This window comes from Pteropus medius, unplaced genomic scaffold, assembly GCF_902729225.1.
Source record: "Pteropus medius unplaced genomic scaffold, Ma_sr-lr_union100, whole genome shotgun sequence".
NCBI classification, from domain to species: Eukaryota; Metazoa; Chordata; class Mammalia; order Chiroptera; family Pteropodidae; genus Pteropus; species Pteropus medius.
This window is the reverse complement of record NW_024342471.1, coordinates 7,350,247-7,364,112: the sequence shown is the minus strand read 5'-3', so window position 1 is coordinate 7,364,112 and position 13,866 is coordinate 7,350,247. Positions and strand designations below refer to the sequence as shown.

Below are 13,866 nucleotides of genomic sequence, written 5' to 3'. Positions count from 1 at the left end.
ATTATGCTGTGTCTTTTCCTGGGCCTCTTTGGATTTATCCTATTTGGTACTATGTGCTTCCTGGACTCTATGCCTATTTCCTTTGCTAGGTTAGGGAAGTTTTCAGTCATTATTTCTTCAAATAGATTTTCAGTCTCTTATTCTCTCTCTCCTCCTTCTGGTACCATATGATATGAATATTGTTATGCTTTATGTTGTCCCAGAGGTCCCTTCAACTGTCCTCATTTTTTAAAAATTCTTTTTTCTTTTTGCTGTTCTAATTAGATGTTTTCTTTTTGCTGTTCTAATTAGATGTTTTCTTTTTGCTGTTCTAATTAGACGTTTTCTACTATCTTGTCTTCCAAATCACTGATTTGATCCTTTGCTTCATCTAATCTGCTGTTGATTCCATCTAATGTATTCTTTATTTCAGTTATTGTATTCTTCGTATTCTTTATTTCTGACTGGTTCTTTTTTTATGGTTTCTATCTCTTCATGTAAATTATCACTGAGTTAATCTAGTCTTCCCCTAAGTTCATTGAGCATCCTTATAAACCAGTGATTTGAACTCTGTATCTGGTAGTTTGCTTGCCTTCATATTATTTAGTTCTTTTTTTGGAGTTTGGTCCTATTCTTTCATTTGAGACATGTTTCCTCGTCTCCTCATTTGGCTGCCTCCCTGTGTTTGTTTTTATGTGTTAGGTAGATCTGCTGCTGTTGCAGGATTTTCGAACAGAGAGATGGGACACCAAGGCTATAAGCAGGAAGCAGCGTTTATTAATGCCGGCACCGGCTCATTGGATTCTTATCCAAAGGTTGAGCCCCAATTGTAACATGGCGGGCAGTTTTATACAATCTTGTACTTTTGCATTCCTACACAGCTATAGATATTCCATATAAGGAAGGAGAGCTTAAGGAGAACAGTGATTGGCTGCCAAACTATAAGGAAAGTGGCTTAATCGTTTAAGCAGGTTTTCGGACTGTTTTGGACTGCTGCATCAGCTGGAGAGTCCTGGGATGGAGGCGTGGTGCAGTCAGGAACTAACTCATTCGAGCAGGAAATAGTCAGGTAGGATCAGGCTGCTACACTTCATCTCCTAGTCTTGGCAGGGTGGTCTTATATAGTAGGTGTCCTATGGTGCCCAGTGCCACAGTCTCCTTGGCCACCTGAGCTGGGTGGTATAGGAGTGTCCCTTGTGTGGATTGTGTGTGCTCTCCTGTTGTAGTTGACCTTGATTGCGTTTGGCATGTCAGTGGGTGGGATTGACCATCAGGTTGATGGGCTGTGAAGATTGAATGTGACTATAGCAGATGAGTTGTTGTGCAGAGGCTGACCTTACTGAGCAGGATTCGCTTTAGCAGGGCTCTGGTGCCTTCTAAGTCTACTCTTTGGGTGTGTCATTTGTAGAGCTAATTGGGTGGTGCTATGATATAGTCTGAAGCTCGCCACTGGGTGTGTTGGTTTTGGGGCCTTTTGGGAGGGGCTTTGGTGCAGGCCAAGGTCAGTGGCTGCCTGTGGCTGGCCTGGGGCCATCTTGTAGGAGCTACAAAGTGTTCTGTGGTTTGTAGCTGCTTGTGATGGGTTTAGAGACTCCCGGGAGAGGATATGCTGCGGAACTGAGACCAGATGTCATTAACATTGCGTTAGGGTCTGCTCAGCAAGAGGTACAGGGATATTAAGGCCAGCAACTGCTTGTTTGGGGTTTGTGGACCTTTCAGAGATTTTAGGAAAGTCTGCAGCATGGCCTGAGGCTGGCTGTTTGTGAGGAATAGCTGCTGAAAGAGATTCGGCTGGTGCGCAGCTTAAGTGGGTCAGAATCTCAGGGAATCATCAGGATGGGATGAGTGGTGTTAGCCAGGCTGATGGAGATTCAAACTTGGTGCTTGCTTCTGCCTGCGGGTTGTGTGGGGAAGGGCTCAATAAGGGAACATTGGCCTACAAGTACTTCTGTCTGGGAGACAACTGTCTTTCCAGCTCTTGCACTGAAGTCACACAAATCAATTTCTCCCATATGTCCTTGGTGCTTTTTGAGCTGCTGTCCCTTTGCTGGAGCTTAGGGCGAGTGTTTGTGAGCAAGTGAGTCCATGCATGGGCCCTTTAAGAGGACATTTGGTTCTACAGCAGCCCTTCGTCTCACCCAGGTGGAGTCCCCGCTGATTTTCACAGACAGATGTTGTGGGGACTATTCTCGGCACTGATGCTCTGGAATGGAGAGCTTGGTATAGGGCTGGGACCTTTTGCTCCTTGGGGTAACCTCTGAAGCTGAGATATCCCTCCTAAATCTTAACTGCCATACATGGGTGTGGGACCAGCCCATTTTGCATCTCCACCCCTCCCACAGGTTTTGATGTGGTTTCTTCTTTATATCTTTTATTATAGGAGTTCTTTTCAGTTAGACTTCAGGTGGTTCTTAAGGGTCACTGTTCTGTAATTTAGCAGGTTATTGGAGGAGGCAAGCATAGCATTTACCTACTCTGCCATCTGGACAGGGACTGCCTTGGTTTGTTTATATGGACTGACTTTTCTCCTGATTATGGGTCACATTTTTCTGTTTTGGGCATATCTAGTGATTTTTGATTGGATGGTGGTTATTGCAATGTACATTTTTAAGTGTATGGATTTTGTGATAGTCTTTGTTCTGATAGATAGTGATGTTACTATAGTTCAGTTTGATTCTTTCAAGACTTGTTTTTAAGCTTTGTTAGTAAAATTTTTTTATTCTAGGGATAGTTTAGTCTCATTACTAAGGTGTGACTCTTCTGGAGTCACTACTGCATGTCCCAGGGAATCAATGAGGACTGTTTGGTTAATTATTTGATTAAATGATTCCCAGCCCCATGTGACCTCTGGGAGCTGATCAGTTGACAGTTTCTAGTTTACTTTCTTTGCCTGACTTCACAGAATTTCACTCTATGGAAGCATGTACTAGTATTCAGCAGAGACTCAGGGGATCCTTTTGCACATTTGTATAGCTCTTTTCCTGCTTAGCTGCCTTCTGTCTAGAACTTGTTCCACAATTTCTAGCTGTTGCAGGCTCCCTGAACTCTGATCCTTCTTTCCTCATTCCAGGGAGAATCACCATTCTCTGCCTTGAGATCTCTCTCCTTACTTTGCTTCCTTGTCTGCTGTGTGCCTTCTAGCACAATGCACAGGGATTGGAAGGCTTCATTTGTTTTCCTTCTCTTGGAGATCACAGTCTTGATCCGATCTCTATTGTCCAATATCTGAAAGTAGTTGTTTCACACATTTTGTCCAGTTTCCTAGTTTTTTAAGGCTGGAGGATAAATTTGGTTCTTGTCACTTCATCATGACTAGAAGAGAAATACTTATATATATTCCAGAAGTTAATTCCATCATTCTGGTTTTATTATTCTCCTGGCCCTGTCTTTTGCATGTTGTGATGGAGACTCTGGCTTCGAGTCTGCTTATTCATTAGGGGCAAGTAACTCAGCCAAACAACCCCAGGACATTCCTGAGTGATTACTTCGAAACTGGATAAAGTGAAAGTCGATTTGTCAAGTGCATTACCCATATGTCTTTGGCTTTAGGCCTGTTGGAGGTCCATTCCTGCTGAAGGTCATTCTGTAATCAAAGACTCATTGATTGAGTAATTCATTAATGTAGAGTCAGCAAAACTTTACTGAGTTTCTGTTGTGTGCCATGCACTGCCATTGTTGATGGAGCCGTGGTAAACACTTAGTCTTCTTCAGTGATTCCTTGGTTAAGGAATGCTCTGTGAGCAAGACCCTTGGGGATCTGAGACAGAGAAGGCATAATTTCTCCTTTCCAAGAACTGATGACTGTGACAGATTCATAAAGTCTCTATTCTTTCTACAGCTCAGTAAACGCTCTCCCACTGACCTGTGCGGCCGGAATGATGGAAACCTTAAGGTGATATTCCCTGATGTAGAGATGGAGGATGTCACTAACTCTGGGCTCAGGGTCAGAGCTCAGCCTGGGGACTATGTGCTGGTTAAGGTAAGGTGTCCTTTTGGGCTTTTGGTTTGCACTGTGAAATGGCTGTTAGATATGATAATTTAGGGGAATGAAATTTTTTCCTAGAGAAATTCTTTATTAAAGTAAAAATCTCTTCTCAACCTGAAAAGTAGAAAGGCACCTTGAATTGAATATTGGATTGTTTCTAACTAATGCCTTTTTGGTTCTCTTCTCTCCTGCCCCAGAAGGGTTCTTTTTGGGAATTTGGTGAGGTTGGAGTACATTGTAGCATGCAGTTTTCTGCACCAGAAAGGCCGGGAAGTATAAGTGATTTTGAGTGAGTTCATAGTTCTCTCTGTCAGATCACCATGCCCTTCAAGGTCTCTGATGCTTTAGACATTGCTAACTTACATGTGTTCTAGTTTCCTGGGCTCCTTCCCTGGACTAGCAGATCTAAGTGATTGGCTGTGAGATTTCCCCTTCTTTTCCCCCTTTCACTGGGGATAGTCTTCCTTTCTTCTCTTTTTCCTTTACTTTCTTCCTTCCTCTTTTTCTTCTTATACTACCATAGGTCTGCTACTGCCATCTTCCTTTCCTCCTGGTCCTCATGTCCACTTGTCCCAGAACGAGAGGCTGGCAGGACACATACTGATGAGGTGGGGAGGAACAAAGCTGCTTCTCCAATACTGAGCTCTGGAGCATCTGCAATAGAGAGAGATGTAGAGAGGGTAATTGTTTTCCTGCTGATGATGATTAGTGTTTTGTGTTCTTACCTATTTCTTAGTGCCTTACCCTCTGCTCTGCCTTCTTTACTTGCTTTTACCGTTATCTCCATCATGAGTCATGGGAGCTATGGTCCATGGCTTGCAGCTGAGGGAGGCTCATTCTCCTGGCACATAACCTCTTTAGATTGGCCTGAAAATTTGCCAACACTTAGAATTTTTCTTTTCTGTTCATCTGACAAAAACTTACAACACAATCAGTTTGCTTGTGGGAGACTTTATGATCCCATTTCCTTCTGTCCTTGTCCTGACTGGGGATTGTCTTACTTAAATGTTACCTAGGAATTTCCTAAATAAAGAGTAATTTCTACTAGGCAGTAATGTGGTTGATCTGGAAACACTCTCTCGTAGGATTCTCCATTTTTTTTAATACTACCTTATTTTCTTATTTCTCTTTTCTGAATATTTGTTTCTTTAATTTTTATTTGCTTTCTCATACCTCCTCCTACTCTTTCCACTGTAGCTAAGGGTTACTTAAAAAAAGGAATGAGGTTGGTGGGTAGGCTGTAATGTTAGTATGATATTCTTTTGTAAAATGGAAAAATTCTAATTGTTAAGAAAGTTGGAAATGTCATCCTGTATTACGAGGTTACTCTCTTTTGTTCCCAAGTGACATAGACCCCCAAGTAAGATTTAGTGCAAGGATCAGAATGAAGGAGGGCCTGTGGAACCAGGGATCTATCAGCTCTTTCTCTCTGTTGCCTGTCTGTGCTGCTTTATTTCTCTCCACTTAGAGTCTCTGGACTGTGTTAGGGCCACTCTCATAAATTTCATTGTCTTGTTTCTCTTTCGTCTATGGTGCTTATTTGGCTAAACCCCAGCCCTGGTAAAAGTGATTATCTGCTTCCTCTGCATCTGTACCCTATCAGCTGAACATTGCTGAGGAAAAGCATGCAGTTAATCTGTATTACGTAGATTAGGTCAGATGATGATGATTGAAAACGCAAAATACAGTGGCTTAAATAAGGTAGGAGTTCTCTTTCTCATAAATATCTAGATATGAAAGGTCAAGGACTGGTGATTGCGATGGCTCCATGATCATCAAGGGTCCAGGCTCCTTCTGTTTTTGTTCTCTGTGTATGGCCTCCATTCTGAAGGTTGCATTGTGATCCAAGATGGCTGCTTCAGCTACCTTGTCTGTATCCTAGGTATCAGGTAGAAGGGAGGGGAAGGGCATGCCTTCTTCGTCTCAGGACACTTTGCAGAAGTTCTATGCACTATTTCTACTATAGTAACATACCACACCAGACTGCAAAGTATCTGAGAAGTGTGGTTTTCATTCTGAATGACCATGTGCCCAGTTAAAAATTGGGAGTTATGTTACTGAGGAAGAAAGGGAGAAATATTGGGAGATAACTAACAGTCTCTTCCACATAAACCAAATGCACTCAGTTCAAATTCATGACCATAAAACCCAAATGAGCACTGAGCATGCCTCTGAAATCCTGATCCTAGAAAATTTCCTTAGTAAATTGACTTTTCCTCTCTCTTTCTTCTTAAATCTTCATCTGCCTATCCAAACCCTAGTTTCAGCATATGTCTGCCTTATATTTCATTGATAAAGTTAAATGAAACCTCATTGTCTCATCATTATTTCTACCAGCTTACTCACATATTATATGAATATATATAACACTATTTATGCATTGTACTGTTGTTGGCCATTTTTGTTGTTTCTAGTTTGGAGCTATTATAAATAGATTTTCTATGAATATTTCTGTACAGGTGTTTTAGTACACATATGTATTTATTTCTGTTGGGTATATGGCTTGGAATTGCTGGGTAATAGGGTTTGTATAATAGAAATAGTCAAAATGATTGTACCATTTTACACTCCCACTAGCCATGCATGAGAATTCCAGAGGCTTCATATTTCCTCCTTCCATTCTTGCCTTCCTCTAGTCTGTCTACCCCACAGTAGGCAGTGTGATCTTTCTAAACCAAATCACTCCTCTGCTTAAGCCCTCCTCTGATTGGAGCCAGCATGAAATGCAAGGTGTCCAAGGCCTTATATGAATTGTCCTAGCTACCTTTCCAACCTCATGTCCCCTTCACTCTTCTTATTCTCTCTCCTCCGTCCTTGGTGGCCCCCTTTTTGTCCCTCACACCTAGTCTAGTGTCAGAGACTTTGCATGTGCTGTGTTGCTTGGGAGGCTTTTCATCTTTTCCTGGCTGCCTTCTTCAAAACCTTCAGATTTCCTCTCAAATGTCACCTCCTTGAGATTCCTTCTCTGGCCACTGTAGTGCTAAAGCAGCTTCCCTCCATCTTGTCCTTGTTGCTATTTATCACATCAGCCCATTTTTTATTTATAGCTCTTTTCAGTGCCTGAAATCATCCTTGTTTATTTCTTTACATATTTATTGTCTGTTTTCCCCTGGAAGCTCCTTTGAGGTTAGAGTAAATAACTGTTTTGTTCATCTCAGAATCTCTAGCACTTAGGACTATTCCTAGAACATAATAAGCACTCAATAAATATTTACTAATGGACTGATTTGTTCTTATGGTAAGAAATGAGACCACTGGTAACTTTGGGGTCACATGCTTTTAGCTCACAAAGAGGAAAGAGAACCTTTTCACCAAATTTTGGCCGTAAGTAGCCTAAGGAAGGATCTAACTAGTCCAGCCTGGATCACAGCTTACCTGTGGGGTTAGGAGGGCAGGGTCTTTGATGTGCAGCTCACACCTGAACTTTATGGTTGGTGCTGGGGAGGAACTACCTCCCAAGAGAAAAAAAGCTGTTTGGGACCTATTTTTGAACTTCTTAAATTGTATGCATTACCATTGCATCAGAGGTCTCTTCCTCCCAAGATTGGGGGCATACAGGAACCATGCAGTCTCTGCTGGCCTTTCATCTCCATCAGGTCCCTTTTGGTGGCCCCTCCTTGCAGGCTCCATATTAAGTCCCTGTAGAACAGTCTTATTTACCTTGCCTTTTCCTGACTGGTTTTCTTTCAGATCACCTCTGCCAGCTCTCAGACACTTAAAGGACGTGTTCTCTGCAGGACCACTTTGAAGGACTCTTCAACATATTGTTGACCTGAGCAGTCCTTCCCAACAGGAAGGGAGATATGACTGGTCACTAATGAAAGAGGTAATAAAGCTTTGAAGACAAGCCATAAGTGGCGAAATAACTTTATGTCAAATGGAAAATGCATCTCTTTGCTGCTACACGAACAGCCTTTATAATCATTAAATTTACCTAAACTAAAGTGGTCCCTGTCTCTCTACTTTTACTCCATTTTTGCCTTTGTTAGTGTTTCTGGAATTTTCCCTAGAGTGTCTGTGTTAAGTATTTCCCAACCCAGTTTCTGCTATGGACACTGCTAACCTCTCTGGTATTCTCCCCTGGACCCCAGGAATTAGAGAACGAAGGGGAGGGGAGGGTGGAGAGAAACCTTTGCTTGGGAAAAACTGCTCTAGATTATATTTTGGTTTGATGACAATGACTCAGCTGCTTATCTCCTCACCTTATCCTCATATTTTACCTGAGGATTTCCCTCTGCTGGTCTCTTATCTCCATCAGGTCTCTTTTGGTGGGCTTTGCACCTCTTTTTTAGGCTGTCACTACAAGATTATGTCATTTTGTGGGTATCATGAAAAAAAATCCAAAAGACGATAGCATGGAATACTTGGAGTAAGGAGGACTTTTGTTCAAGTCCCCACTTATTGCTTAAAACTTGTGTGAACTTGAGTAGTAACTTTATTCTTCTGTGCCTGGGTTTTCTCATGTGACATGGGGATAATAATAAAATGCTTATCTCATATGGAGTTCAATGAGATTACACTCGTAAAGAGTGAAAACAGTAAGTTCTTATCAAATGGAAGCAATCATTGATTTTGCTTCTAAAACAGACAGTACATGTTAGGATGTTCTGAGGTTTTATTATGTGTCTGCCCTTGATCTCCTTTAGACCCTTTACACTTACCTGCACGACCACATTTGGGAACCCCAGGCTGGGAACCTCTTCCTCAGGTGCCGGTTTGGCCCAGGAAGATTGGTTTCTGCTCTCAAGGTCCATCTTCTACTGAGGAAAACATTTTTATGGCTCCTCACCTCAGTTCTTAATTCAAAAGGCATTTTAAAACAAGTTTTGACGTTTTATTTTACTTTTAATGAAAAAAATACATATAAATAATTAGAACAATATAACAGGTATCTATAACGTATGAAATTAATGCTATATGAATTTTAATCTCAATAAAGAGGGAGAGTATCAGTAATATAGTGTATGTCTAATGTAGTATTAGACAATTTCAAAGCAAAAAATATTACCAGGTTTAAAGAAGGTCATTTCATAATGATAAAGGGGTCAGTTAATCTAGGGAACATAAAAATTCTAAATGTTTATTCACCTATTAAGAGAGCTTCAAAATACATGGAGCAAAACATGATAGAACTGCAAAGGGACAACAGACAACCCATAATTATTTTTAAATATATGGACTTTAGTAAATAATGAATTACCACATGGTTGTGATTTATAATTCTTTTTATACAGTGTTGGATTTGATTTGCTGTTAATGTGTTGAGGATTTTTGCATCTATGTTTACTAGAGATATTAGTCTGTAGGTTCTTTGCTTGTGTTGTCTTTGTCTGGCTTTGGTATTAGCGTAATGTTTGCATCAGAGTGAGTTAGGAAGCAGTCCCTCTGCTTCTACCTTAGGGAAGAGATCGTAGTGAATTAGTATAATTTCTTCCTTAAATGTTGTTAAAATTAACCAGTGAAGTCATTGAACCTTCTGCTTTCTATTTTGGAAGGTTATTAGTTATTGATTGATTCAATTTCTTTAATAGATATAGGTCTATCCAAATTGTGTATTTTTCTTGTGTGTGTTTTGACCAAGTGTCTTTCAAGGAATTGGTCCCTTTCATTTAGATTATCAAGTTTGTGGACATAGAGTTGTTCATAATATTTTTTATTATTTTAGTGTTCACAGGTTCTGTAGTGGTATCCTTGCTTTATTTTCAATATTAGTAACTTGTGCCTTCTCTCTTTTTTCTTTAATTAGCCTGCCTACTGGCTTATCAGTGCTATTGACCTTTTAAATGTTATTGATCTTTTTAAGGTTTTGGTTTCATTACTTTTCTTTATTTCTCGTTTTCAATTTTATTGATTTCTGCTCTAATTCTTACTCTTTTCATTTTGTAAAAGAAAAGAAGTTTGGATTACTTTGGGCTAATTTGCTCTTCTTTTTCTAAAAGTTTCCAAAGGAAGCTTAGATTATTGGTTCTGCATCTTTCATCTTTCCTAATATATGCATTTAATACCATAAACTTCCCTCTAAACAGTGCTTTTGTTTCATCTCCTTAATTTTGATAAGTGGTATTTTTATTTTTATTAAGTTAAACTCTTTAAAAATTTCTCTTGAGATTTCTTTGAAATCGCTTTCTTTCTCTCTCTCTCTCTCTCTCTCTCTCCCTCCCTTCCTTCCTTCCTTTCTTTTAATATAGGTGTTTACAGCTATAAATTTACCCTGAGCACTGTTTTTACTGTATCCCTTATGTTTTGGTAGGTTGTGTTTTTGTTTTCATTCATATCAAATTATTTTCTAATTTTTCCTTTTGATTTCTTTGACCCATTTTTGGTTTAAGAGTTTATTGTTTAATTTTCCACATCTTTTTGAATTTTCCAAATTTCTATCTGTTGTAGATTTTAAGTTTCATTCCATTGTGGTCAGTGTAGTTACCTTGTATGATTTCAATCCTTTTAAATGATTGAGAATCATTTTGTCATTTGACATATGGTCTATCCTGGAGAATGTTCCAAGTGCACTTGAGAAGAATATGTATTCTATTGATGGTAGAATGTTCTAGATATGTTTGCTATGTCTAGTTGTTTTATAGTGTTGTCCAAATTTTCTATTTTCTTGTTTATCTTTTTTCTAGTTGTTTTTTCTACTGTTGAAAGTAGTGTGTTGTAGTCTCCAGTATTATTATTGAACTGTTTCTTTCTTCAATTCTGTCAGAGTTTGCTCCATAAATGTTGGGGCTCTTTTGTTAGCTATATATATGTTTATAATTGTTATATCATTTTGGTGCGAATTGCCCTTTATTTTTGTATAATATCCTTTGTGTCTTGTAACAATTTTGTTTAAAGTTTATTTTGTATAATATTAGTATAGCTTCTTCAGTTCTCTTTTGGTTAGCATTCAAATGAAATATCTTTTTCAAATTATTTATGTCCTTGGTTCTGAAGCAAGTTTCCTGTAGACAGCATATATTTGGATCATATGTTGCTTTTAATCCATTCAGCCAGTCTCTGCCTTGTAAGTTGAGATATTAATCTTTTTACATCTATTGTAATTATTGATAAGGAGTGACTTCAGTTGATTTGCTCTTTGTATGCTATATATCTTATAGCCTTTTTGTTCCTTGACTCTTCTATTATGGCCTTTTTTTGTGTTAGATATTTTCTAGTTGACTATGTTGATTCTCTTTTATTTTTTTTTCAATATATGTGTGTATACATACATACATATATAGTTATTTTCTTATTTGCTTTGAGGATTATAATTAACATCTTAATTTATAAATGCCTAAGCTGGTACTTAGTTTCAGAAGTATTCAAAAACATTGCTCCTATGGAGTTCTATCTCACCCCTTTATGCTGTTATTGTTCTAAAATACATCTTTATGTATCTTGTGCCTTTTAATATAGATTTGTAATTGTTTTATGTAATTTTCTTTTAAATCATATAGGGTAAAAAAGAGGAGCTACTATGAATTACAAGCAACTTACCTTTGCTGTCAGATTCAAAAAAAGGGAAATTAGGTTCCCCCTCTTGATGGAAGTGGCTGGGTTCTACAAGAGCACGTGGGATGGTAGATATTGTTGGTGCCATCTTTGGAAATATAAAGTGTCATAGATCTCATGGTAGGAAAAAGAGCTTGGTGAGTTGGTGGGTTGAAGACACTGAGAGGTTACTGTAGATGGAACATTGTGAGGGCAGACGAGACTGATGTGAGATAGGATCGGAAAGGTTGGCTTTGGAGACGTCCATGACTTTTGAGGCCTGATGAATTTTATTTAAATATAGTAGGCAGGCATTGGGTGGTTTTTGTTTTTTTAATTTAATTTCTTTTTTTATTTTGGAATATTTTAGATACCCAGAAAAGTTGCAAAGTTAGTTTAAAGAGTTCCCCTAAATCCTTCACACAGCTGCCCTGATGTGAACATTTTATATAGCTATAGTATACATTTGTCAAAACTAAGAAATTAATACTGTCATGTTACCATTAACTAAATACAAACTTTATTTAGATTTCACCAGTTTTTCCACTAATGACTATACCTTTTCTGTTTTAGGATCCAGTCTAAGATACCACATTACATTTAGTTATGTCTCCTTATTCTCTTCTGATCTGTGCAAGTTCCTCAGTCTTTCTTTGTTTTACATGGCTCTGATACTTTTGAAGAGTACTGGTGAGGTATTCTGTAGAGCGTTCTTCAATTTGGACTTTTTGATGTCTTCTCGTGATTAGTACCCTCTTCATCAAATCATATCAGGGAGAACATGATGTAAATATTCCTGCTTCATCACCTGGTTAAGGTGCCGTTTGCCGTGTTTCTTCACTGTAAAGTTGCTGTTTTTGCTTTTCTATACTCTTATTCTTGAGAAGTGAGTCACTAAGTTCCATCTACCCAGGAAGATGATGGAGATTAAGCTCCACCTCCCAAAGGGGGAGTGTTTACACATATTATTTGGAATTTTTCTATCAGGAAAACTTGCCTCTTTTCTCCTGTTTTTTTATTTATTGTATCATTTATTTATGTCAGTATGACCTCATGGATGTTTACTTTGTATTTTGGTTTACACTATGATGTTTATTCTGTCGCTCAAATTGATCCCAATTTGGGAATTGGGAGCTCTTTCAGATTGGTTCTTGTGTCCTTTTATTTTTCTTTCTTTTTATTAATGTTTTGTTTATTTGTTTATAAGCTTTTAATTTTAGAACGGATTTAGTTTTACAAAATTATTTCAGAGACAGTACAGGGAGTTCCTCTATACCCCACACCCATTTTCCCCTATTATAAAATCTTAATTTAATGTGGTTCACTTGTTACAATTAATAAATCAATGGTAATATGTTATTTGCTAAAGCCCACACTTTATTCAGATATCCTCAGTTTTCTCCTAATCTCTTTTATTGTTCCAGAATCCCATCTAGGATAACACAGTACCTTCAGTCATCATGTCTCTTTAGTCTCCTCTTGGTTGTGATCATGTCTCACTTTCCTCATTTTTGATGACCTTGACAGTTTTGAGGAGAACTGGTCAGTATTTTGTACAGTGTTTTCTTAGTTGAGATTTGTCACATGTTTTTCTTATTATTAGATTGGAGTTATATGTTTTGAGGGAGAGCACAGAGGTAAAGTGCTATTCTTATCACATCATAAGGGTATGTACTCTTTATGTGTTTTATCACTGTTAATGTTGACCTTGAGCACCTGGCTTGAGGTATTGTTTGTCAGATTTCTTTCCTGTAAAGTTGCTCCTTTTTTCTCCCCTTCCATACTGTGCTCTCTGGAGGAAAGTCCCTATGTGTAGCCAAAACTTAAGGTGTAAGAAGTTATGCTCTACCTCCAAAGGGTGGAGTAGCTGTGCAGATCATTTAGGATTCTTCTATAAGGGAGATTTGCCTGTTCTCATTTATTTATTGAGTCATTTATTTATATCAGTATAGACTGCTGGATATTTATACTTTGGGTTATAATCTAATACTACTTATTTAGTTTATCAGATTATTTCAGGCTTGGCAACTCTTTCAGTTGGCCCTATATTCCTTTGACATACCTCCATTATTGTGGGTTGTTTTTTTTTTTTTTTTTGGTGTGTGCGCGAGCACTTTCTTATTTTCAGTAACTATAAGAAGCTCTAGGGCCAGCTTATATATTTCCTCTCCAGTCTTAGAATTAGTCATTTCTCCAAGGAGCCCTGATTGCTTTTATGAAGAATGGTATCAAAAACCAACATCTGGGTGCTAGGTATGCTTGTTGCTACTGTGGGTTGGAAGGTGTTTTGTTTTTTAAACAGAGGTAAAATTCACATAACATAAAATTAATAATTGTCAAGGGAACAATTTAGTGGCATTTATAATACATTCAGAATGTTGTGCAGCCACCACCTCTATTTGGTTCCAAAACATTTCCATCACTCCAAAATA

General features: G+C 38.4%; 1 protein-coding gene across 2 annotated transcripts in view; it reads left to right on the top strand.

Annotated features, from left to right (window-relative positions):
• The window catches only part of CDK5RAP1 (CDK5RAP1 mitochondrial tRNA methylthiotransferase), a 30,394-nt gene extending 22,486 nt beyond the window's left edge, over nt 1-7,908 (top strand). Inside the window, exons 13-14 of one of the 2 annotated variants that reach the window (XM_039864086.1) lie at nt 3,818-3,958; nt 7,655-7,908. In XM_039864086.1, coding sequence (XP_039720020.1) covers nt 3,818-3,958; nt 7,655-7,735 — 222 coding nt within the window. In that variant the 3' untranslated portion in view covers nt 7,736-7,908. The remainder of the gene's footprint in view (nt 1-3,817; nt 3,959-7,654) is intronic. The other variant, XM_039864087.1, reaches the window with a different exon arrangement.
• The last annotated feature ends 5,958 nt before the right edge of the window (nt 7,909-13,866 follow it).